The 27701-nt window shown below is 40.1% G+C and overlaps 1 protein-coding gene across 1 annotated transcript; it reads left to right on the top strand.

Annotated features, from left to right (window-relative positions):
- The first annotated feature begins 319 nt into the window (after window positions 1-319).
- On the top strand, window positions 320-21894 carry GNB1L (G protein subunit beta 1 like). The gene is made up of 7 exons (XM_032199399.1): window positions 320-402; window positions 4762-4889; window positions 5131-5256; window positions 7264-7426; window positions 11219-11317; window positions 16096-16311; window positions 21179-21894. Exons 2-7 carry the CDS (start codon window positions 4774-4776, stop codon window positions 21443-21445), a joined length of 987 nt encoding a protein of 328 aa, XP_032055290.1. The 5' UTR covers window positions 320-402; window positions 4762-4773; the 3' UTR covers window positions 21446-21894.
- Window positions 21895-27701: the final 5807 nt, after the last annotated feature.

The following is a 27701-nucleotide window of genomic DNA, read 5'->3' as shown; positions in this document are numbered from 1 at the left end:
GGTGCTGCAGGGCCGCCTGTCACTCTGGCTCGTCAGCAAGGCAACAGTTGGCTGGACAGGGAGCGGCCACGGTGGTCCCAGGCAGCCCTTACAAGGGGGTTTGCTGGGCAAAGGATGTTTCACTGCTGTGAAACTCAGCTGGCTGCAGTGGCTGGAAACCTGGGACGACTGTTTGGGAAGTTCATACTGCAAAGGCTGCCTGCTGTATTTTAACACTGGAGATTGTAAGTGTAATGGAATGAACAAAATTTTTTGTGCTGCACTATTAATTTGATGGAGTCTTTTATTTCCACTGACTTCCTCTACAGGCACAGCCAGTGACCCACTCTGAAAACACAGCTGCGCACTAGAACTAAGCTATGGGACGCGACAGAGTGTCACAAAACCTCTGAGTGAGTGCAGGTACGCGCAGAAGTGCAGGCTAAAAAGGGGCTTTGTATGAATGAAAAAGAAACAGCATGGAAAGGGGGAAGATCAGTTTATTCACATCTTTCCCAACTCATTCTTTGCTTTGATTTTTCCTTTGGGAGGGTGGCACCTGGTAGACCAGGAATTTTCAAAAAATAACAGGGATTTCATATATCTGGTTGTGAGCACACCTGGATGTGTTGAATTTTTGCAGTAGTAATTATGTCTGCACACCTGCTGGTTTCAGTCCCAAATCAGTTTGCCAGACATGCCTAGAGAGATTTATTTCCCCTATACCTGAAAAAGTTCTTACCATGGAGTTTGTACTATCGTGAATGAGCCTACAGAAAAAGAGGATTTTTTCTTGTCTTTGTTTGAACCATTGGTATCTCAAACTGAACCATGGAGTTTGCAGGGGGAGGAGGGTGTTTGGATGATATTTTAATAGCAATTTGTTTTTGCTTCTATGTGTGATAGAAATGCTAGTGACAGGAGTGGGAACAGGAGAGTTGCTGAATTCTGCTGGAATTTTTCCTGTGGGAATCTGTTAATGTTTTTAATTCTCTGAGAGATTTTTCTAAGGTAATCCTTTTGACATTTACATATTTTAAATGACTCTCATTAAATAAAAGCTTAACTTTTTTATATCAAATGCTGAAGTGATGATACTGGAATACCACTGCATAGAAATTCAAATGGCTTGAAGATTATTCTAATTGCAACCTAGACAAAATAAGCTTCATAAAGGACATAAATAGTGAATTGTTCTCTAAAATAATGTAATTTTGAAGGAAATTCAAATGTTCTGGCATTTTGCAGAAGCATATCTTGCTGTACAAAACCCTTTTTAGTGCCTAACAATTGCTGTGTTTAGCCATTTGCTAACTGAAATGCTGATTTGAACAGCTGGGTTTTCCAATCGAGGCTTGCTTAGCAATTCTGTGCAGGAGCCCAGGGCTTTGCAGCACACCTTGTGAAACATACCTTCAGTTGTTTGTATCATACTGGAGTGTAGCTTAGCCTCTAAAAGAGGATCCTGCTACCAGCACAGGGAAGGCTAGAAGAAATCAAAAGTGGAACATCATTTAAGAAACAAGACAAGAGAATGGTGATGGGGTATTTCAGCTCTTCCTGGTGATTTCCTCTTGCAAACAAATTATGCCTTAAGCAAAACCATTCATATATTTTAATGCGCTTACATAGGCAGCAGGAACCAGAGCATGAGGATATCTCAGGCACAAACATAGGATGCTTTTAAATGAAATTTCTTCTGTAGGTTGCAGTTTTGCTAGTTCAAGCCCTTGAGCCAAATTTTGATCTCAGACCAGCCTAAATACTAAGTAAATTCATTTAATTAAATTCACTGTAGATATCCCCAGTTAACAAGAACAGATTGGTCTCCCTGAGGCTAGATGGAGTTAACAAGAAAATAAATGTTGTGCTAATTAGAGAACTCATTTTCAGACACCTGGGGTTAAACTTTAAAAAGTCCTAGAGATTGAGGTTTGAATGTTTATTTGGAAATGAGTCTTTTGCTTCTAAATCACTTGGGCACTTTTGAAAAATTTACCCAGGGGCTTTAATGCTCACACAGGCATCATATTTAGCATGTTTGGAGCTGTCTGTCTTAGCAAAGCATGCTATAAATATTGTCTGCTAGTATCAGTATACTGCAGTGTAGTTCCTTATCCATAAAAGTAAATTGGAGACAGTGAGCTGCCTGGTGGTTGAAGGTAGGCTAAACGTCCTGTTTCTGAGGCGGCTAATGTGTCAGTAAGAACAGATTGATGCGTTCTCAGGGGGGTTTAAGGCACCAGTGTAGAAAATTTCCATCCATTTGAGTCCTTGGGGGACTGATTTAGGTACCTAAGAACTTTTATTAAAATTTTGCTCTTAAGTGACTTGTCCAAGCTTCTACATCCATGGACGTAGAAGGCAGCAGAGATGCATTTTCATAGTTGCAGGAAGAAAAATGAGACACTTAATACTGTTGTACTGCCATTCATTTGCTGATTCATGATAGGAAGTAATAACAAATCATATCCATCACATGTCCCATAAAAAACAAGATAGGTTTAATATTAAGCTCAGTTTCAAGATTTGCCTTTCTGATCAGTAAAACAGCAAGCAAAGATCCAGGCTGAAAGAAGTAAAAAGTCACTTGATTTGCTTATAGACTGAAAATACATTTTTATAGTTGTTGCTATTTTGTTTTTTGCTTTTCCTGTAGCCAGTCCAAAGATTTTTCTGACAGACTATCCTTGTAAAGACATGCATTCATACGGTGTTTCATGCCAGGTAAAACCCTCCCCATAGCCAGGCACACACTTGGTATCTGTCAGCAAAAACTTCTGTGTCAGTAATTAGGAAAATGCTATTAAAAACCTGCCTTGTTATCCCAGGCAGCCTCTGGTTTGACTCAGTTTTGTTTTGTCTTCCTTGCTAGTACAGTAACCCAGGCTCGTTGCACTGTGAAGAGGGACCTTGCCTCTCTGACAAGCCACCTAGCTACTACATGTGGTTCTCCAAAGTGTCATTTTGAGGATGACAGCATACTGCTGGAGTGTCGAAAAAGGTGACCTCTGGTGACAAAAAACATAATCCCACAGGTTTATAACACACGTGAAACATGTTACTGACAGCCACGTGGGAGCTGGATCTCACCATGAGGGCAAACCTGTGCAGCATGTACATGTAATCATCTGAAAATCTGCTCCAGCTGAGCATCTAGATCGTCAGACACTATCATAAAACAGATGAGTCAGGGCACTAAAACATGGAGGTTATCCACATCACTAGTCCTAAAAGATAATTGTGTTTAATTAGAACCTATAGATACCATGGTGATTAATGATCTGTAAACACCAAAGGTAGACGTGCAAATGAGGTGCAATAGCAAGTGCATCCATTAAACACAATTCAAAAGCTGCTGAAGTGAATTGACAATTGAAAATTGAGCTTTTACCATGTAACTTGTAGCTCTACCACTCTGTTCTGGTTTTCTGCAATTCCTTTGCTGTGAGCCAGGAGGCATAAAATCACCCTACTGAATTTGGAAAACTTCTTGTTTAATCTGGTCCAATGCATGATAGGAAGTAATCCTATCATTCCCATTTCATGGGAAGGAGCGATTAAAGTTGGCATCAGCTGTGACACAGCTACCCTTTTCTGTATGAAGCCAGGACAGAAAGGTAGAAGCACAAATATAAGCACAGAGAATAAATTCACAGAGAAAGCAGAAAAAAAATTAAAGGTGAAAACTCTTCTTGTAATGCATGCTATAATGCAATTTCCAATTAATTGCAAATTAGAGTTGTAGCAGCTGCTGGTTACATTGCCCCTGCACAAGTCTGGAGGGTCATTTGTCACTAGTCAGAACACAGGGAAGTTGTCCTTGTCCTCTGGTGACTGTGCAGGAACTGCCTGCAGAGATGCGAACGTGAATGGTCTTTTTTCTGCTGCAGAAATCCTTTGTAAAGGTGCCAAATCAGTAAGTGTGTGCCTAATCAGATCATGCAAATTATCTCTGTTAGTTCATAATACATTGTTCTTCACATTTCCCATGTTAGACTGGGCATCATGCTTCCCCAAATGCTTGTCTTTTTCTTTGCTGACTTGGGTCACATTTGAACCAATGACATAAAGCTGAAAGCATCCATTTCTATTAATCCTTTGGGGAATACAAACCCCTTGGAATAAAATGTATAACACAGTAGTCAAGTTAGGGTGAAATAATGCATTTCTTTTTTTCAAGTAACCATGCTTGGAACCAAAAGTTCAAGCACTTGAGAGTAATGGCAATCTTGTGTAAAAATGATCGTAGCTCAGATCTCATCTAAAATTCTTTTCACTTGACATATTCGCTGCAGTGATCTTCTGCAAATGGTTGTGGGTACAAAGCTGAGAAATAGCATTTTTATGGGGAGGAAAGGGTAAGACCTGCCAAGAGGCTAAGTGGAATGATAAATTGCTTGCCCACTGAAATTCTGGATATCCAGTTTCTTGCATTTAGTACCTGCTCCTTTTTGCAGCAGGGAGAGCAGCTCCCTGAACAGAACAATTTTGTATTTACAAGTATGTGCATACACAGGGACAGCTCAGCACTTAGCTAGCTTAAAAGGGGATCATTACCTAGTGTCAAAAAGCAGATTTGATAGGTGCTTGATCAGTCAAAGTTAGGAGGAAACACTTCCACAGAACTTCGTTGGAAATAGAAATAGCATCCAATAATGGCAATTTGAAGAAGAAGGTAACTAAGCAAAGCAAGTGTCCTGGTCAGAATATTTTTAGAGTTAAAATTTCACTTTAGGATGTCTTACCCTCTGTAATACCTGTGTCATCTTGCTCCCCCAGTGCATTGCTTGGATGGCTGCACCACCTCCGGATCCGCAGTTTGTGCTGCGAGGCACCAGTGCTGCAGTCCATGCTCTACATTTTTCTTGTGGAGGCCAAGAGCCTGATGTCCCTGTTCTTTTCTCTGGGTAAGTAAATCAGGATTTCTAGCTATGCTGAGCATCATACAGACGTGTCTTTTTAAAATAAAGTATATTATTTAGATAAATAGTATTTGGAGAAAACAACAAAATGCATGACTGGTGAATGATGGGCATATTATATTTGTATATACAACTTCAGTTTTAAGGTGGGGGGAAGAAAAGTATCAGACAGTCTTATCAGATTGTGTGCAATGGTCACACTAAAAATATCTGTTATTACTGCCAGGTCTGAGAATGGGCTTATCAATGTCTGGAACCTAAAAACACACAGAGTGGACAAAGCACTGGATGGCCATGGAAGAAAATCTGTCTGCTGGGTGGAAACAATGGATGGTAAAGACAGGCTCCTCAGGTTAGCAAAGGCAAAAAACAGTGGAAATTATTCTTGCTTCTGTTATGTACCTGAGTTATATAAAAAAAAAAAAGCAATTTCTCATTTCTGGAGTCTGTTTGACACATACAGAAAATGTACAGAAATACAAAAATCCAGAAAAGATGAAGAACCAAAGGTGGAAGAAAATATACAATTGATTTCTTTAGATGTAGTATGTGGCTACATCTGTATCATAAAGAAATTAATTCTATCCTTTTTCATTGTAGTTTCATTGGGTCCGTAGCATCCTTGTACTGAGATCATGTGAGGTCTCTGGGTAAAGGAAATGAACTTGGATATGAAGTTAAGTGCTTCACAACTGGTTCTCAGGGAGTATCAAATTTGATACAGTTTATAAGTAGAGGAGAGAGGGAGAAAAAGTAGGGAAGGAAGAGAAGAACCAGAGGTAGAATGGTGGAAAATGAGCAAGAATGCTGAGTTGCATGCCTGTGTTGCAAAATGTCTTGCGTTCTCATTTAGTGAGGGAAGGTTGGGAAGATTTGTGTACTTTGGATTAGACAGGTGATCTAGAGCAGAGTGGATGCCAAAGCGTCTGTATGACTGGGAGGTGTTCTGACATGTTTATCTAGAGAAGACATCTCTTATAATATACAGTGGAACTCATTAGCATTTATATTTATCTACTTAAGTACAATTATCAACACTCTCCCCCATAAAATCCTAGTGAATGAGCATTGTTTGTATAATTATAGTTTTTCATTACCTCTATTTTTGGTGTATATTTATAACAGTTCACATTGCAGTGCAATTCTAGGACAGTACTTAGCTGTATTTTTTGTTACTCTGTTCTAAAACTAAATTACCACAATTTCTTGCAGTACCACATTGTTTGTATGCCCAGTACCTGAAATGTTTTCAGTTTGTCACTCAACTGAGCAGCAGATGGGAGTTCCTGTACTGATGTTGAAGAAGCCCTAATTGGTCAGATTCGCATCTACCCCTGTTTTGGTTACATACTTCTGTCAAGTGATACTGCTAATTAAAAGAAGAAATAGATGAGGGATTTTTGATGACTCTTTGTCCCAGGTGATGACACAAGGACAGGCATCCTGTGCTACTGTAGTCTGTGAACTGGGAAAACCAGAGCTTCTCCAAAGTGGTAATTTGTTCCAGAGAAGTGGAATCACATAAATATGTAGCAACTGATGCTGCACCCTTTAAGTGGTGTCTTTGGCTTTACTGCTTGGGACCAACCCATGGACTTTTCTGTGGCATGGAGAGGGGTCCACGAGAGCCTGTGCTTGACTGGGCTGCACTCGTACATCAGTGGTGCCGCTGCAGCCACTGTTTTTTCTTTTTTGGATGTTTCAGCTGCAGTGTTTTATTGTTTAATTCCTGCTGCTTGCCAGTCCCTCTCCTCACAGACAGTTACAGCAGTCTTCTCTGCCCTCCCTATGGCTGTGGAAGTTGACCACTGAATGGCTGTTGCTTTTCATTTACCTTTGTGGTCTTTCTTGCTATTTGTCTTTCAGCTATCAACATGCCTGATAATTCCATTTCATTGCTAGAGTGAAAGAATATTAAATGTGCTATTCTGTAGATACTTTTGATTCCCTTTAAATTAGTTCTAATCAATGTTAAAATGTAAGTATAATGTAAATATTCAAATAATCATTAAAAATGATAAATATTTGCGCATATAGCATAACTGTGTTTGATCAAGTGTCTCTTTGTAAGGAAACATGGCTAACTGTGACTGCCATGTATCTGACTGACTCAGGTCCTCCCTCCTGCTTTAAAAACTTTAATACCTACTGTCCTGTTTTGCAGCCAGCAGAAGTGTAGAGTCTCAGTGACACCGAGTTAGCACACATTTCATGAAAGACCCTATTAATAGACCTGCAGAAGCCATACTAAGCTCAGCCCTTACTACATGTTGAACACCCAACTTTGAGATACCAACCTACAGGAAGCCAGGTTTTCTCAGTCCTGCTGCTCACAGAACAACTTGTTTTATTGTAAAAGCCAGGGTCGTGACCAGAAGATCTGCCTGTGGGACTTGGCAGAGGGACGGGCTTCAGTGACGGATTCTGTCTTCACGGAGAATGTGGGATTCTGCAGATGTTCTCTGTTAAAGGTGGCACAGGGACGTTGGCTAATGGCCATGGCAGCCAAAGCCCTGGACGAGGTAGGAAATACTTCTTTTTCTGGTGCTTGGGAGATTGCTTTTGTTTCTTAAATTGGAAAGTTCTGAAGAAAGTTCAGAAAGTTCATCACTGCTTTCAAATACTCTGCTCAAGAGAGGACAGCACAAGGAACCTTCAGGGGTTCTAATCACTAGTACCTGCCAGGAAGATGACTGAATTATACAACTCACGCTCCAATAACAAGGATACCACCCCAAGTTTTGTCTGACATTTAAGTATTTGCAGCTGCTGCTGGTCTTTCATGTGCATGAGTTTTGAAAACTCCTCTGGTGCTGCTGCTGAATGCTGTTAAAGGGGAAAACAGTCCTTCTGGGGAACTAATGGTCAGAAAGTCTGTCATCAGATGGCGGTACTCATCTTCCATCTCTAGCTGAGAGTCGTGTCTGGTGCGAGAAGCGGAGGTACAGGTGATTTGTAATGTGATACGTGGTCTTTCACCTCAGGCTAATTCTTTAACTGGTACTTTGGCTGGAAATAGTTGAATTACTATTAGCGGCCAGAGGTTTGCATGGTTTGAAATAATTGTAGGGTTCATTTCAGTTCCTACTGGATAAGTCCACATCTAATACCCATTATCACACCATCATTGACTGACAGCTTTATTGGCAGCTTCCACTTCTGTTTTGTAGAAATTGTATTTTTTGTTTTCTTTGAATTATTATTTAAGGACATTCTGCAAAAACAAAATAATTCAGATGCTTGACATCAAAATACCAAAAATACAAAAAATAAAATGAAGAAGTGGCATAAATAAATAAGAAAAATATTGTAATTTATTGCAAGCTGTCTGTGAATATAAAAAGTCACGAGCTTTTCTGGACCCTAAGATGCATAGCTTGAAACTGAAAGTTACACTTTCTATATACTAAGTACTATGTGGGAATGATGCCTGTATTGCAAGAAAATAAGAACTTTTTATTGTTCAGAAGCTAACCATATATTTAAGTACTTTGTTGGATCACAGCCAGGATGCTCAGCATTTTACAGAACCAAGTAAGCCCATAAAAACAACCACTGTATCTGTAAATAAAACTACTCAAAGGCCCATATATTGTTCTGATCAAACAAGGAACTACCTCCATTTTACAGAAGTGTTCAATAATATTTAACTTTAGCAAAATTGAAAAGTGCACTCTTGTATCAGGTGGAGAAGCATTTGTGTCAGGCAAAGAGTACACACGTTCTGTTCATGAAGAATTAAGTAGTCATCTAATCCAAAGAGATGTTTTACCCCAATGTCTCTTACAGCTCATCTCTGTTTTATTTTCATTTGTTCGCTTGGGTCCTGCAAACTGATAATGATTTGCTGTCTCCTGAAGTAAAAGAATCCCACTTTGTGTATGAACCTTTACATTAGAACTGTGTCAGGTTTCAATAAATTCGCGTACTCCCATAATATATAGTGCTTCCAAATAGGCAGCACTGTGTGAGACACAGTACATTTGCAGCTTATGATTAAAATTAAGACTTAATAAGTGTTTATGTTTGGCTGGTGCCCAAAGAAGAGTAATTTTGTCTTAAAGCAGGTTCAGTCCATAAATAATGAGATCTGAACAGGCATTTATTTGTTCATGATTGCATTTAAATCACCAATTATGAGTTACACGCACTTTTCTTGCCAATTTGCCAGAAACATGTTAAAAGCTTTATTAATGTGAAAAAGAAAAAGGGTGTGTTTCCTTGTGGCCAGTTTTAGCCACCCAGGAACACTATTAACCTCAGGCAAAGGAAAATCTTTCTCCTATTAAGCAAAACCAATATAAACACAGAACTTCAAGTTTTAGGTTACAGTTGTCAAAATATATGAAATAGTATTTATTTCTAAGGCTCAGTTGCCTCTAATGCAGACAATCTCTGGAACTGTCAATCTAGCACAGGCAGCTCATGCCTGACTGCCTTTTGCAAAAAACTTTTCTCATCTTTGTGTTTTTCTTTGTCCTTTGAAGCCCAACTGTAGCCCTTGTACTAGTTCTTCCCTTTTGAACCAAGATAAAGCAAAGGAATGGCTTTTTTATTTTTAACCTGCAGAAGTGCATTTATCCCAGTGTTTACCCTTCCGTATTAAATAAAAGTTACAGTTTTGGTTTTCTTGTGATCTAGCAAGCAATGCCCTTTGGAGAGCCAGTGATGAAAGACACGAGATGAGAGCGGGTCATCTTCGTATTTATAGCCCATTTCCTGTAATAGCTAACTTGGTCGTTACATTGCTAGCAAGAAAGTTGCCAAGAGAAAAGAATCTTTTGTTAAGAGCATAGCTCCAGAGAACCAGAATTCCCAGGTGATAAAACTTTGGTCTTTTAATAGGTTTGGTCTACACATTGGATGGCTCTGTGCTGTAGTCCTCATCCCTCAAATCTGGAGAATGATTTCCTTCTCCATTGCTAACTGGCTTTAGAAAGTGTTCTGTATATTGTGTTTAGTACATTGTCGACTTGCAGTCCTAGAGTGCAGCTGGCTTTTGGCAGGCTAGCTGACAACCTCTAGAAATAGGAAGATGTTCTGGCAAGCTTTGAACTAAAGGTATAGGATTGGAAAGCCATTGCAGCTGCCGTGGTCTTGATTGATGACTCCCAGAGGAGCCATATTTGTGTAATACCTCATCTCAGATGCTTAAGGAAATTCGCATGACTGGGGCTGTTCAACAGCACTATTGGGCCTTTGCACATTCTGAAATAGCCCAGGATGGCTGGTGATGCTGGATTTATCAAATATTTGAAGTCCTTTATTTTTATGAGATAATGTAGACCATTGTTTGGTTAATTAAAATAAAACATCACCTGAGTGATAAAGGAAGCATCTGAGAAAGAGCAATATGAAACAAAATGTTCCTCAAAGCAAGTTTTTGATAACTAAGAACTTACCTTTCTCCATAGTTCCAGGCTCAAGAGTCAGTCCAGAGACACTTTTGTGTCTGTTAAGAGACTCAAAACCTTCCAGTGCCAAATTGCAAAGGCAGACTCCCCTGATCTTGCCTGCCATCATCCTGAGGTGGAAATGAGCTACTTCCTTGGCAGAGTAAGGACTTCTTGCCCCATGTTTTAAAAAAAGAAAAGAAGACAGAGCCATAATTCATTACCATCAGCGCAAGCAAAAGTAGAGGCTGCTATGTAGACAGAGCAGGTGTTAAATACAGTATTGTCTGACCCTATTCAAAGCAGGGTCAGACAATATTGTAGTAAAATACCTGTATGCCATCAGTGCTCCAGCTTGCATTAGCAGATGATTCTGGGGTTTAAATTTTGATATTTTGCTCATGCATTCAGCCAGTAAATAAAAAACTCCATCCTAGATAGGTAGATAAATAGTGTCTATATATCCACACAAGCTCTGTGTTACCATGCCACAACAGAGGAGATAATGGAAATGTCCACAACTGAATGTAACAAAAAACTTAGCAACAAAGATGGAAAAAGAGGAAAGGGAGAAGAAGCAGGGTAGTGTTTTCAGATTAAGCAGTCTGCAATATTATGTATTGTGTGCACAGTATCATCCAGTCTATGTGAAGAAGACTGTAAAATACAGACAAAAACAGAAGAGCAGAAGATGAGGATGCGTTCTAGCAGTTCTGTCTGGTCTTTCATTAAACAATGCGTTTATTTAGATAGCTGTAGATTCCCCTACCGGTCCAGCTTAGCATGTATTCCCCAGTTTCCTCCAGACAGTTTTTACTGGAAGCGCTTACACTAGCCTTAATCACCTTAAAAGACTTGTGTTTTTAGCAGCAGAATTTTGACCTGGAGCCTGACCAAATTCTCTTGTTTTCCTGATGTCAGGTTCAGGTTTTGGAGCTGCCATCCAAGACATCAGTCTGTACCTTGAAGCCAGAGGCGGGTGCCAAGTTGGGCATGCCCATGTGTCTGAAGTTATGGCAGGTAAGGCAAGAGTGCCTGCTAATTGTGAAATGTTTTCCCTGTGATTCATTTTATATGAAGCACATGAATCTTTCTTCACTTGGATTTTGATTTATTATCAAACCAATCAAGTAATTATACTATTAAAGGGGGGAAAGATTTGTGAACATCCTTAATGTAACTTTCAGAGCTTTCCAAGCCTTAATGGAAGATTTGCAAATACTCAGGGAAAGCTTTATATCCTTAGGATAGATACAGTTTTTGCATCAATCAAGAAGAAAATGAGTGACTTACTAAACCCAGTTGTTTGATATGGTTTCTCGCTGTATTAAGAATGATGAGAAATGATTGGGTTACTTAAAAACAGTGATTTTAATGGTAGGTTACATTCACTTCAGTGCCCTCAGGATAAGGAAGCACTCTATGAACATTTCTATTACAGGCATACAGTAGGAACAAATATTTATGGTTGTATTGGCTTTGGACAAAAAGGTAAATGAAAACAGTTAATGAAAAAAAACAAAAAGCATTGCAGAGCATTTAGCAAATAATATTTATGGGGCGACAGTAGTGAAAGGCAAGTAATACAAGAAGGTGGCAGTAGAGGGAGGAAGGAGTTTGTGATTGGCTTTAAATCTTGAAAGAATTGGTTGCAAAGCTGATTCCCTATTTTAACTCCTGACCACATACCACAGGTCTGCAGTATCATTTGAGCTGACTCCTGCAGGTTTGTCTGAAGATTTGTATTGGTCTCAGCTGAAGAAAGTACAAATCAGTTGTGAATTTGAGGCATTAGTGTCTTCACTCAGAGCCCTGGAACTGAGTGAAGTCCAGAGGAATTCAGTTGCTGACTTCAGGCAAAAATAGGAGAGGCCACAGTTCAGGTCCCATGGTGTAATTAGCAAGAAAAAAAAAAAAAAAAAGAAAAGGCAAATGAAATAGAGCGATTAGGCTTTTATTAAACAGAAAGCTGTTTATTCTAAAAAGGCAATCAGTGTTCAGTACTCTCTGCAATAAATGTGGCTGTTTCCTGGACATGTTTTAATAAGATGAAGATAACTGAGGAAATATTCAGTGTAGAAGATTTTGTAGCCTGTATAAGAAGTCCTCTGTCTTCCATCTTTTCTGTGAGCAGTAACATTGCTATTCCTCTAGGAAGCAGAGCAGGTGGAGAGTCTTATTTAGTTAGTTTTTAATTTTGTTGCTAGTGGGGATAAAGCAGAGGACTGGGAATTATGAGGGGTAATTTACTTCATGCAGATTCTGGCTTTGGGAAGTCACCACAACTTCCTAGACTGCAACAGGCAAGGACAGATAATCCCCTACAGTCTCACAGCTGTATTTGTTCTTTTACAAATATGTGCAACTCAGTTTAAAAGCATGGGGGAGGAGGATACTTTTAAGGGCAAATGATTACATGTGGTACACCAAAGTGATGCTCTGTGTTCTGTTTTGTGGTTTCACTTCGGTGAAACTATAAAAGCAGCTAACCCAGCTACTCCCCTTCCTGAATATAAGCAGTTCAGGATTTCTTTCTATGTTGCTGCATTGGGCAATATAGACATACCCAGGAGATGAGCACTCCCCAACCCATCATTTATGGGCAATACGTTGCCTAAGAGACTATTTGATGTTGCTTATGGCACAGTAAATTAACAAGTTGAAACAGAGGCTGACACAGAGAAAGCCACATAATGGTCTGAAGTAAGTATACTTAGGGTTGTTGTCCAACATGAGCTTGGGGACTACAGCCATGTGTATCATCATAGTTTTCTGCATGCCAATAGAAAAGATCTATGTATCAGGGAAACAATGCACCTTACTAGCAGCAGCTTGAATTACAAACTTTACTATAGAGTGGAATGAAGCTGCAGCTTATGTTAGACTTGTGGATTAAGCCTTCTCTAAGCAGTTAAGAAGCTGGCAGCAGTTTATTTTGTTGCTTGTAAACATTTTTTTCCCTCTTATTTTACTAGGTCTGTCCTTAAATGTATTAGTTCATTCAATTTTTTTTCCCTTGTGAAGGTTCATATTCTTAAATACATCATCCCTTCAGCTTTACACCTTCCTGCTATTACTAATTGGGTGGGGTAGGATTTACAGGAGTAAGGATAGTCTTCCCTTAAATTTTTTGCACTCCTTGGGGAAGGCATCATGTTGCGTAATGGTGCAAACAAAATAATTCAACAGGAACAATGCATGTAGAAACTGGAAATGCAGAGTTATTACTTTATATAAACTATACCAATTATTCCTGTTGAGCTGACAGCACATCACCTTTTCTTCCTTCCTTGACAGTTATCCAAATGCAACAAGAAAATATTCTGCTTAGGAAGAACAATGATTTATAATTTAAATTTTCCAATGAAAGCAGAACATGGCTGGTGAAGACTTTTCTCCAGATGTGTTCATTACTAGCAGCTGAAATAAATAGACAGTTGTGAACCACTGCTTTGTAAGCCCAGGCATCAGTCTGAGAGCTTCCATGATCCTTCAATAGCTGTTACTGTTTAAGTTCAAGTATATGTATTCATTAAAATATTATACATTTCATGTAGTTTGGACAAATCAAGAAGGAGAATTGTGGAAGGCCTTGATTTCACAGAAAACAGTACTTTGTTTTCAAGATAGACCAATCTTACATCTCACCTACATATTACTGCTTTTCAAATCTAAGCTAAGATGCCCACAGCAGAAAAAAATGATTTTGCCGTGCATTTGCCATGGTGCTTGAGCACTCACCTGTCACTCTTGTCTTAATGAGGGCTGCTGGGTTATGAGTATCTACAAGAAATGGCCACCCCATTTTAATTGAGGCAGAAGACCCAACCCTGCCCATCCATATCCTGTTTCATTGGAAAACGAAAGCTCTACCTTCTGCAGAGCCCCAGGGCCCTGGAGGGGTAAGGTGCTCATAGAAAGAGTACAAATAATTGTTTTTTTGGTTTTCTGCCCAATCTGGGGCTTTTTTAAACTTAATTGAAGTACCTATGAAATACTTTCTTGCTTTGAAGGTTTTAATCTTTAGTAAGTATGAAAAAAAATCTGGAATGTTTGTTTAATTGAGATTTTAAAAATACAATTCCCCAACATTAAAAAAAAAAAAAACAAAAAAAAAAAACCAACCTCTCCATCCAAAATAGCTGATGATTTAACATTTTAAGTCACATATATTAGAGACATATTCATTGCTCTGATGTTACATTATTTTGACGGAAAGTTAGTGTCCACTTCTGGGTATTATGAAAGACCTCTGAGGGCCTTTCTAGCCAAAGCGCAGTCCCAGCCATTTCAAAGGAAAAGCGACCTTCAAGTAACAGATGAGCTCGTGCAGGATTCAAGGTGTGAGCAGACCTGCTTAGAAAGATGTAGATTTTTACCTTGGGTTCTTCATTTTAAGGAGCAATTTTGTTCCCCACACAGTGAGATACATTCCCTGTTCAAACACTTCTTCGGGTTGAATAAATCTGAGAAAGAACATCAGGCTTTTACTCAGCAGTCATATTACCTGGACCACCCATCTCTTGTTAGTTTAACTGCCCCTAGAACAAATAATAACCAGTGGGAGAATGGTCTGGACCATTAATGGAGATGGTGCGCCTTTGGCTAGTCCAGGTTTGTGTCATGCCATTCAATAACATGATGCTAGTAAAAAATAAGTTTTCTAAACGTCCTTTAACTTTATTTTGAATTGAATACCAAATAATGGAACCCTGTAGGGTTTGGAAATAACTGAATAAGCTATTGGATGCAATTCTTAGGTTAAGATGTCCCTGCAAGAGGTAGTTGTAATCCCAGTGTCTATTTTGGTGGGTTTTCTCCTGTTAAAGAAATAACTGGTATTAACAGATGCCTATTTTTTAGTTTCTTTTCATTAGAGATTTGCATCTTCACTCACATAACCAGTTACTGCTTACAGGGTCATTAGTCTTTTGGCTGGAGCAATGATGAATATTTTCCTTAAGTGTGACATGTAATCCAGTAATGTTCCCTTCTTTGAGTTATTTCAGAGGCTTAAATAAATTAGGTGTCTGCCCAGGGTGCCATGCCCTTTGGCCTGTGACATCATTAATCAAAATAGCTTTCAATTGGTTACAGTGGGACTTGGGCGCCTGTTAACCCCTTGGTGACTCACCCAGAGATTCCTGAAGAACTGATCAGTGTTTACCTTTAAGCACGGCCGTGCACTTGCGTAAATGAGCCATATGTGTAACCCTACCCTTGTCAGTGTGAAACTGGACTCTTCAAGCATGGCACTTCTTGCAATGTCCATGCAGTTTTGTATAGCTATATATATATATATATTTTATATATATATATATAAAATAAAATAAAATGTACTTAAGAGCATCATTACTTGATGCATAAGTAATTTTTTTTTAAGGAGCGCAAGTGCAGTTTAGGCCATGAAGAACGCTTCTGAAGACTTCAGGCAGTGTTTTTTCAGGTGATATAGATGGCAATAATTTGGCTTTTCAGTTATTTTCTGTATGTGTGTATATATGTATGTAAGTTAGATACATAGTATGTATATCAAATATATAAGTTTATACATAGATACAGGTGCCATATGTACATGTTAGCAGTTACCTGGTAACACTTTTTGTAAAAACACAGATGGACCCCCACGATTTGTCATTAATGGTAGCATTAATATTCAGGCTTCTAAACTTTTCACATCTATACCAGTTGGCATTTTCATTTATTTTCTTGGTGCTTGAACTAAAACCTAGTCGGGGGTGATAATTTTCTTAACATACTATTCACTTTTCAACCAATTTTACTTTTCTCTTTATCAGATCAACTGTGGTTCCCAACCGTTGCTTCTGGCTGGCTATGAAGACGGATCAGTGGTCCTTTGGAATTTGTCAGTGGGAAAAGTGTTGAGCCAACTTTTTTGCCACCAGGAACCAGTGATGAGCCTTGACTTTGACTCAGAGAAGGCCAAGGGGATCTCGGGCTCATCTGAAAGGGTGCTTAGCATCTGGAGCCTCAATGAGCAACAGAACCTCCAGGTCAGCATCATTGGCCCTCTAGTGTCATTTATCCCACTTTGCACTAACAGTTTGATAGACTGAAAAAATATTTAGTCATGAAGAAGAGTTGTTGCAGATCTCTGGCTAATTAATCACAGACTGGTTAGAATGCTTGTGCTATGTGACTAGACTTAGCAAAAGATGGTGAGGATTTTTAAAAAAAAAAAGAAACACACAAAAAAAACTCACCAACCCTCTCTCACATGTTTCTGGTTTTACCAAAGTTGCAACAGGCACACAGGCCTAGCATTACTCAAGGCATTGCCTCTGTATCTTCATTTATCATGTTAGTAGTATCCAGCTCTCAGAATGCCCTGAACATTATAAATGACTTATAAAAATGAGAAACAAAGGATTGCTTTTTCAAAGGTTCTGCTTGAATGGATAGAGCTTTCCTTCTGCTGTGGGAAAGACAGAAATATTCCATTAAATACTTCACAAACAAAAAGAAGAGGCATAGCCCAGCTAGCACCAAGAGGGAATGAGGTTTAGGCAACTAGCTTCCTTTTGCACTTGCAGAGCCCTAGCCAGGGACAGGGAAAATTAGTTAATTGGATATATCAGTTTATGTTGCAGCTACACATACCTGGAATAGCTGGTTCAGAAGTAGGTCTCATAATCACCAGTTCAGAATATGCTAGTGAATGGCAATAAATATCACTTAATCTAGACAACTTTAGCAAGTGTTCCAACAGTGCCAAGGGGTTAAGTAGGTTTTAACTAGGTGTGGAAATGAATTGTGTAAATAAAGGTGCATGAAAGTGAAAATGGCCTATCCATAGCCCCTTTACTGCTGAGTGCTTTAATTTTTATTTTAAGTGTCAGTTGTCCCCATAACACAGTGAAGAAGACATGGAGCACAGCCCCTGTGTGTCCTTGTATCACTCTCAAGAAGAGAGCTACTGGATGTACCAATTCATGGAAGAAAAAGAATTACAGCTTGCAGCTTTTGGGGATTTTTTTTTTTTTTAGGTAGTGGGTTTAGTTAATGCCATTTTCTGAACAGAGTTACATGAAAAAATGCAAGTTCGTGGGCAACTGACAATGACACATCACCTATGGGACACTGTGATGGCATATGGTCTGCTAGGTATCACCAGAGAACTAGCACTTAGGGCTCAGTCTGCCAGTAGGACCCCAGTACATGGTGTATGAATGGTGTATGCAAGATGAAGTTTGGAGGACAAAGTGTTCACCAGGTCCTGAAGAGAAAGTCTGAACTTTACCATGCAATAAGCCATGAAGTGAAAAAGGGACTCTGGCCTCTGAATTTATTAGAGCAGTTCTAAGCAAATGTGATAAAGAAGAGTTTAACGAGAACAGTACACAATTGTCACAGTTTGGTTTTGTATTGGCACCCACCTGCATGTGGAGGCCATAGCTCAGGGAAGGAGGAGGAAGGTGAGCTGCTAAGAAACTCAGTACTGTGACGAGTTTCCTATGGCTGTGGTGTCAGAAATCGGACACCATGATAGCCTTAAGGCTCCCAACACTGTGTTGGAAAGGAAGCTGTTCCTTCATATTAGTTATAGCATAGCACTTTCCTAAATTCAAAGAAAATACTGTTCTTCAGAGCACATCACAGTTATGAGTTAAGTGTAATGCAGCGGTACAGGTATGACTCCTGGGAAAAAAAGTTGTTCACCTGAAATAGTCCAGTTACTGTTTTCCACAGGGTGTTCCCGTTCCCAGGACATGCAGAGTCTCTTACATCTTCAGCACATCACACTGAAAGCCAGTCGCATTTCTCAGAATAAATTTAAATGCCAAGTATACAAACCATAAGTAATGTCTCTGTGCTTCATGCGTAGTGTGAATTCCCTAATAAAATGCATTTTTCATATGAGCACTAGAGATTGTCAAGGACATAGATTAAGTTTTTTTTTTTTTTCCTCCACTATTGCATTAATAATATAAACCAGATGGGGATTTTTTTTTCTGGCATTCCAGTTACCTTAGGTAATGGTAGATGTTGGAAAGCCAGTCAGTGGCACATTATTTTTATTCTAAAAGGTTTTAATAAGTAAACGTGGTGCATAGCTATCTGCCGTTGGAGAAATAATGACGCAATGATGGTACTTCAGCTCTGTTTTCAGTGGCAATGTTCCAGTGTGTCAATGAATAGATGATGAAGGTAACTTCATAGTTTATCGCTATGGGGAAAGGCTGGTGTATTGTCTTCTACAAGAAAATTGCTGAAATCATCACTGTCAGCAAATGACTGGATTGGTTATGAGCTTTCTGATTTGGCTGAGATAGTATAATTAAGTGATGATATTTGTGGTAGAAGAACATAGGAGGTAAACAGCTTCTGCAGGTGAATAAACAAAGGAGAACTAAGAAACCTGGTAATCACGGAAGCAACTTTTTATATACATATAAGAAAGAAATTTATGTAAATAAGAAGTACCCAAGTTCTGTTGGTTGGGTTGCTGAGGTTTTTCCCTCCAATGCTAAAACTGAAGTTGCTGCTCTGTCAGCTATTTTTCTATGAAGAGTAGGGCTTAAAGATATGATTCGGGTGTAGGAGAGAGATATAAAGAAGAAAAATAATAGATGGCATGTGTTAAGGAAGGAAGGCAAGGTAGCTATCTGTTGGCTTCAGCATGTCAAAATTTCTTAATGTATCTGCTGGTAGATGTAAGCATCTTTGTTCATGACTGCCTGAAAGCAGGTCACCTGCTCTTTCCTTTGTTTGCTTAATTATAAGTTGGTTTTCTGGTTAGGAAACAGTGTCGGTATGCATTTGACTACATGCAGTATTTGGCTGTTACTGACTGGATGGCCAAATCCTGGCAATAGGATTTCACCTGGGCGCAAGTATCTTGAGCAAGTTGTTCTGCTTTGTTTTCGTCTCTTACCTCCTGTAGCTGCAAATCATGAGCAAATGCCCACTGTTCCCTCATGTTCCGTAGCCAAAAGGCATTACCATTATAGGCTTCATTTTCAAGTTGTAGCATGCTGATGACATGCAATTTCTCCCAGTTGTCCTGATTTTGCTGTATGGATCTTGCCCAAATTGACAGTAATGATGGGAAGCACCACACCCAGGATTGGCTATAGCCATTAGCTAACAATCTCAGTTACAGAGTAAGGCCCATCTTCCTTCCATCTGACAGGCTGGTGATGTAACAGATACTCTGCTTGCCAGTGCACATATGCCAACAAAAATCCTACTGAAGCCATGCTGCGATACCATAACTGGGGAGTTTGGAAGAAAATACACACCAGCAAAAAGCACAAGTTCTACAGTAACAACCCTCCCCTCTACCCCTACCCCCCACCCCAGCCCTCATGCAGCCTTCTTCTGCTCATCAGATTTCAGCATAATTTGCTGTCCCCTGTTCTGAACTGGTTGAAGACACATTTGTCAGGTTGTGTTTAAAATAGGGGTGTTTGGAGCAGGCAAGAAGCATGTCAAGTTTCATTTAGCCTTTTTTTCTTATTGAATTTGCACATCTCTTGCTGTTTGAGTCGTTCTGTAGTTGAAAAATAACTGCTTATAGCTTTGTACCTGAAAGATTCTGAGATCTTTTCAGCTGCATCTGAAACCAACTTTGACGTATGTTTCTGGAGTCTTCAGTTTTCCAGATTCAATATTATAGTTAACAGAGTCTACAATTAATGTATTCTGTAGAATCGTGTACTAACTATGCGGCATGGAACGTCCATCATGGGGGAAAGTTACTCAGACAAAAATGTGTTTTTCCATCCCTTCTCTCCCCAGGAAAACAGCAGACAGCATGCAGTGTATTAAAACGTGAATGGAATTACATTAAGCTTTGGTACAAGATAGTTACACATTCAGTCTTTAGTAGTTGGCAGCATTAATGTGTCATTGCCAATTGTAATCTTAAGTTGTGCTTATAAATAACAGCACATTAAGATCAGCATACAGTCAAAAGGTGTCATCCACACTCTGACAAAGCTAGGCCACTTCAACCCCCACACAGTGTGATGCATTACACTGCATGTGTTTCAGAGACTGCTGACTAATGTAAGTTATCTGAGGTGAGAACAGCAAAATTGTAGTATATGGAGTTTTTCCTGTGCTTTAGGGGATGCTCATGACAGTGAAGTGAAACTTTTCTTTTCAAGGGCTAAGTCCTGTGCCCAGTGCCTCAAGAAGGAAGCTAAATGCCCTCCAGTTTAATCATGCCCCTCAAAAGCTTGTGCCCCAGTAGTCTCCAAACAGTAACAAAAGGCTTCCAGGATTGAAATCAATAACTTGTTCATAATCCCCTTCTTGGAATTTGGTGTAAATAAAAGTCTCTGGGGAAGCAGTACTAGAACTACAGATTTCCTGACACTGTAATATAATTCCTGGAAGCATTCCTTTCTCAAGACTGTGGTAAATGCTACCACAGCTTATTGAGGCTTTTGTGAGGGGCCACAGTAGTAGAAATAAGTAGCAGGTAGTTTAAACGTCAGCTCAGAATCTCAGCATAGGAATACTGCAAAAGCAGGGGAAACACACGGCCATAGCTCTGAACATGGCAGCTCATGCAAGAATACCTGGAAAGGCAAAGCTGCGTGGTCCAGTTCTCAAACTCACACCCTTAACTCAGAGCTTCACTTGTGACCAAACATGAACAGCTTTAAATGTGATATAAATCAAAAACATAAAAGGGATGTTTCTGTTTTTAGGGAATGGTGCTGGAGATAGATAGGCTCAAGTTAAGTTAATTGTTCTCACTAACACATTGTCCACCATGTGGTGAAAAGCCCCTACTACCTGCATGATACCAGTGTGTATATGGGTGGGTACTCTGCCTTCGAAAGTCCCAGAAGGTTGTTTTCTGTTGGTTTTAAACAAAGAGAGCTCATCTATAACTTTCTCACACAGGTTCACACAACACACAGGCTTGTCAACGCTGGCATATCTGATATCACCATTCGTCCAGACAAGAAGATTTTAGCAACAGCAGGGTGGGATCATCGCATCAGGGTCTTCGGCTGGAAAAAAATGAAACCCTTAGCGGTGCTGGACTACCACACGGCAACTGTCCATTGTGTGTCCTTCTCGGATCACAAAAACCCCAGTGAGAGACTGCTGGCAGCTGGTTCAAAAGATCACCGCATCAGTATCTGGTCAATATATACACAGACATGACCTGGTCTGCGCTATCAGGGACTAGGAGAGTAAGATTGGTGAAGAAAATCTCTGTAATTCAAACCTGGATGTGGGGAAGTAGTAGAATGTATTTCCAGGCTAAAGTGAGAGTCCCTGGAAACTGCTAGATTAATTTTTATGCTGCTTGTTCATGTGGCAAGTTTTGTTTCCCAGAGAGGGGAGTTGATTTTTTTAAAAAAATTATAACAAGTGGAACAAGGCCAGTCTTGAACAAAGACACAGGACAAGCCACTTTAAGTTCTGCTACAGGTTTTGCAACAGCTTTTCTTTGGCAGGTTGCTTAAATAACTTGTGCCAATTTCTGGAAAACAGACTGGAATCTCTCAGACAGCTGTGGGGGCAGAATATGTCTGTTTGTAAGTCATTTATGTATCTGAGAATCTGAATCACTGTAAAATATCACTTTTGTGAGAATTTATACCCATTAAACCACCTCCAGTGGTTTCTCATTGTCAGTTACTTTTTCTTCCCTGTAACTGAAAGGCTATCAGAACAACCTTGATTTGTTCACACTTCTGTCAGTTTCTAACTTAAACCAACAGCCAGGAATGTGACTAGGGACGGCCTTTGGCATTTATGAATTTCATTATGTCTCCTGTCACCTCAAGCCTCACAATTAATCACGAGAAGAAAAGGAAAAAAAAAAAACTTCCCCTGCACTGCACTGCAAAGCTATGTAAAGCCTTTTACAGAGCCAGTGCTAAATCCTTTCCATAGACTGACTAGCTGAAGGATTTAAACTCAGCAATCCAATTAGCGCCTTCTCCTTGGAGAGTTAGGGGTAAGTTTCAGCATGGCAAGTCTGGGATTCAGCTACACAACTCACATTAGCATTTAGGGGAATTTCATGGATAAATCCTTATCCACACTGTGCAAATGGATCCATTAACTTGTCATCTCTACAGCCATGGAAACTGAAATTCATTCATGAAGAAGGTTTTCTGAATCATGAAGCATTAGCAGTCTTTCAAAACATACTAGACATATGACAGTCTGTTCAGGGATAGCTTACTGTTGCATTCAATCACAAAGTTGCAGTTGCAACTGTCCAACTGAAGCAATTAAGCAAGTGCCAATTTGTTAAAGGCATTATTTTAAAAGGAGGTGTTCTAGAGACTAAAACACAGTTTTACAAACTGGAGTGTCTTGTGTCCAGGCTGTGCACTGTTGATATTTTATTGGAAACATTTTTTATCTGCCTCTGTACAGGGTTGGACATCAAAGAAAAAGTCACAAGAATTGTAGCGAACAGCAACATCAAAAGATTTCAGAAATTATTTCACGGAAAACACACACGCAAATTAAGGTCTGGTCTGCTATCCAGCTGTGAGTTGCAGGCAGAAGGTTGAACTAAAAGTCTTAGGCACCAAGCCTGATGTTCTTGCTATTACAACACAGAAACAGCATACTGTTACCAGGCTTTTCTAAATAAAACTTGGCCTTACACCTTTTGTAGTTTGATGACACTTCAAATAATTTGTTTCTTTGATTATTTCTTTACTATTAAGTAGCTGCATGGAGGATCACACTATAATTGAAAGCTAAAGCCTAAGTTTGAGTGACCTGAGTCAAATGGAGGTGCTGGTGTTCATTACTTCTACCAGACACAGTTGTGTGGATGATAAGGGCTCTGTCTCCACAATCGCCCACCTCCTGCAGAAAGGAGGGGGTGCCTACATTACACAGGCGTCTCCAGGCTAGCAGCCTGACGGAACCAGACACGGGCCTTCTCCACAAACCTGCTGCAGGAAGAAACCTGTTTTTTGTTGTTTTTTTTTGTTGTTTTTTTTTCACCCCCACCTGTCCCTTCTTAAAGTTGGTCAGAATCTAAGCGTATAACTACATATAGATATAATAGGATACTTATATGCATACACAGAATATATAACTACAGAAAATATTGCCATGTGTTGTGCAGGGACCTGTCATAGTGTGTTTGCAAAGAGCTCCTTTCAGCTGTCCCACGTTGTAGCGCACTGCACATGAAGCCTGTCAGGCAGCCTTCAGACTGCTGCCTCTTCCATTTGGGGCATGCTCTGTATACTGAACGCAGTTCAATTATGCTGTATGAGAATGATTTCACAATTCTTAACAGCGTGTAGCCCAGTGGTAAGCACCCAAGTTTTAGTCTCCTTGCTACTTAGATTATAAATAAATCACATGAGATGTGTTAGAACACAAGTCCCCATCTGCTCAGGAGAGCACTTTCCCTGCTGCTCTCACCTGTGGAATCGCTGCACCCTTTTATCAACAACCTTGCTGTGAGGGATGATGAAAGCCTGTGCCCTGATACTACTGTCAAGCTGGTGGCTGGGCACTGTCCTCAGCTGTGAAAAGACAGCTTTGCACCTTGCCTAGCATGGACTCTATGTGTCCTGTGTCAAAAATGAGCACTCTACACCCTACCTCCCGCCCCCTTTGCTGCCTGAGGTTCAGGGCTAGAGGCAGAGCTGGTGCAGTCGTTCTGCAGGGTGTTTGAGCACGGCCAGGAATGCCACCTTAGGACAGCTGGACAACAGGCACGGGACTACTCGATGCTGGAGCCCAGCATCAGTGTTCAGGAGGCATTTGGATAATGCCCTCAGTAGCATGCTTTAACTTTAGCTGTGAAGTGGTCAGGCAGTTGGACTTGGTGATCTTTGAAGTATTCCCTTTTGTTTTATGCTAACATGCTTTTAGACTATCAGCTGAAAAACTTAGCTATAGAGCAAAATTTATTTCCATGGTACATCGCTCCAAACAACAACAGAAACCAACACACACAAACATCCCAACTCTGACGACACACGGCAAATCCCTGCACTGTGAACCCACACACAGTTCTCTCCCTAGCTATTAAAAGTTCCTTTCCCTCCCCTTTTTCTTGATGGACTTGAGAGCTGCACCACAGCAGCACTGCAGGTGAGGGAGTAGCCTGGAGGGAGCAAGCATTCCTCTTCTCCATGGCAGCAAACAGCAGCTTACAATGTTGGGCAATTTCCGCAGAATTCAGCCATAGGTTTTATGCTCAACCAGCAGACAAGGAAAGGAAATCCAGGGCTTGCCCATCTTGAGTGAAAGGTTACTGCAGGCAATGAGAATGGCCAAACCTGCTCCCTTTAGAGAAGGAAAAGCGTTCTCACCTCCCCTCCTGCTAATGAGGAAGGGCAGTTCTGCCACCAGAGCACTGCAAGCAGCAAGAAGCCAGTTTCAGGACTGGACTGGGTGTTAGGATGCAAACCTCCCCAGCATTACAGGGCAGCTCTGTGCTCAGGACACACCCCTTGTTCTTAACACCAGTTACCAGCACCTAATGCTCCTGGGGCTGCGTGAGGCTCCAACCCAGCCTGGCATTTGCTCCTGGCACAGCCGGCTGATGAGCTGGGGCAAAGCCACCCTAAGATGTATTTCCTTCTTGTGTTCTAGGTCTCAAAACAGTACATAAAGTGGGGCTGTAATGAAGGTCTGCAAACCTTACAGCCACATTTATAAAAACTTCTGATGCAAATATTGGCATGGTGGCAGCCCTCCCTTCTTTCTTGGAAGACTGGATGAATACCCCACGTCTTAGTAAGAGTGCTAGTAGGTCACAGCCACAGAGTTAGAAACTCTTGAGTATATTATTTTCTCTGAAAAAAAAATGCCATTTACTGTCATGGTTGGTGTATAATAATTACAGAGAGTCACAAGGGACACCAAGATTTACTAATAGCTCTTTTGGAAGATGTGCTATGTGCCTTGAAATCTAAATAACTGCCCTTTGCTAGGGGTTAAATATTTATGTTTGTCTGACTAGATCGATTTAAAAATAAACTCAGTCCTGCAAGCACAAATTGAAAATGAGGACACGAACTGCATCTGTAACCTTACTAGCAGACAGAAACAGGTAAAGAATTTCATCAGCTTCAAGAGGAAGGACACGTGTATGTCGATCCGCTTGCAAGAACAGACCCATCCTGTACTTACTTGCTTCCCTTCCCATTACCAGAGCACTAGCCATATCATACTTTCACATGTTATATCTATTAATTCATTATCACTGTAAATCACTATTGTCTTTTAAACAGTAAAGGGAAAATTATTTTTTTCACATTATAGTTTCCTTGAAATAAGCAACCAGGCTACATTAGTTTGATTTAGAGTTGAGCCTAAATACCATAGTTTGAATGTGAATTACAGTTTTCTAGAAGTTTATTTGCTTAAGGAGCTGACCTGGACTTTCCCAAAGCAGAATGATTTCCAGCAGGAAGGACAGTCTATGTTTATACAGACTGTAAAATATAGTTGTCTGATTGCATCAGGAAAATTAAACTATTTTCAGGAAAAAAAAAAAAAAAAAAAGTTTAAGCTCTTTACAACTGTAACACGAGCATGGTTATCTGTCAAGATTTCAGCTGACTTGCTAGCAGGAAGGTTGTGAGTAAAGAGCCACCTTAAGCTGCTGGAGTTAGCTCTGGAATCTCACCTGCCAGAAAGGAATAGGGCTAGCCTGTACCTGGCCTAAAGGATTCAGGAGTGAAGGTGATGACAGCTAAATTATTACAAAAGGCTTCCTCCCAAGAATAACTGTCTTTGGCACTGTGAGAGGGAAGAAAGCAACCAGTATTCATAAACTAATGGAAATAAATCCCAAACACTAGCATTTGTGCAGCAATTACATGGAATATTTATCACCACTGGAATGAATGGTGATCTCTGACCCGCTAACATTTTCTGCAAATGAATCTATTAGTTCCAGCCCCTTTCTCTTATCAGTACATGGGCCATAAAGCATTGCAGTCCTAGGTGTAGATGAGCAAGGGAAGAGAAGATTAATTGTATTTCCAATAATGAGTGAAAAAGGAAGTAGGCTGAGGGCCTGCAACAAGACAGTGTTAAATTTAGGCCTGTATATGATGCAATTGCATGAGTAAACCAATTTCTTGGTTTACTCATGCAAGACCAAGAAATTTGGTCTGTGCAGCTTGACTTGGATTGTTGCAAAGGTTTGAGTTTCAAGGAGCAGATTTTTATAGTTAAGTCAATAATGGCTTCTGGACTGCTTTGGTACAAATTTTTAGCACATTTAAGATGCATCTACAAAGCCAACTTCTTACAAATTCGTAAATCTTTTCTTTAATTCAGTCTGCCAAGAACAAAGATAGAATACTGACTACTGCAGAAGCCACGTTAGTGATGTAAACCAAAGGACTAGGGATTAAACAGGGATTACTGAGCGCTAAATCAATGTGTTTCCTTTTCTGGCTGTGTGTCTGTGGTGTGAAAGTATGGATCATTACATAAAACATGGCACATGACTGCCTGTACTCAACAATGTTAAAGCACCGCTGAGACACGAGGTTTGATATTTAAGCACAGCCATTCTGTGTGCTAACAAAAAAGCGATGGCAATGAATGAAGAAGGAGGAATGGCTTTCTCTGTTTGTAGTATTCTGGAATTCCAGTCTGGATTCCCCTTCTAGAGTAATTTTCCAGGTAAGCCTGCCTGTGTTTAATCCATGCACTACTCTTCTGGGGCATGCTGCTGGAGGTTTATTTTATAAAGTGAAGTAAACTAACAAGAATTAAGATCACAGTATTTTTTGGCAATTCATTTGAGGATCTCACAGTATGAAATTAACTACAACAAAAACCATGTGCTGCCCTATCAGATACAGCAGACAGAAATGCCACATATTAAACAGACTTAAAACACACTAGTTGCAAGACTTGCCAACAATACCAAAGGAAGCACAGCGCAAGCTGGCAGATTCTTTGTCCCCTGACCACGCCACATACTCCCATCCTTTTCGGTCAAGACCTGACCAGTGTCCTGACTCTGGGCTCATTAGTCATGCAGCCACTCTTATGCATGGTTATATCTACCACCCCCCCTTACCAAACAGCACAGAAGAACAGGTTTGGGTTGAGCCACCCACTCCCCTATGCATTTTTAAGACATTGGCTACGTTTATTCAGCCTATTATGACTTTTTTTCCAGTTTAGTGACACCCTCCCAAATACATTTACTAGTGACTCACACCATCAATACAATCCATCACAAAAGCTTTGACAGTGTAATGCATTATTAAAGCACACAGTTGGGGCCATAGCAACATCATTTCTCAGTTGTGAATGTTGTGCTCATCTATCAGTGGTATGAAATGTATCTGTGTGTTCTATCAGCATTACTGCGTACCTGCCTGATTCTGACTTCTCTCAGAGGAATTTGACTTGCAGTTCAGTATTGTACGAGAGAAAGAAATGGGGAGAGCAG

The sequence above is a fragment of the Aythya fuligula genome, chromosome 17, assembly GCF_009819795.1.
Source record: "Aythya fuligula isolate bAytFul2 chromosome 17, bAytFul2.pri, whole genome shotgun sequence".
Taxonomy (NCBI): Eukaryota; Metazoa; Chordata; class Aves; order Anseriformes; family Anatidae; genus Aythya; species Aythya fuligula.
This window is presented reverse-complemented; position numbering and strand designations above follow the sequence as displayed.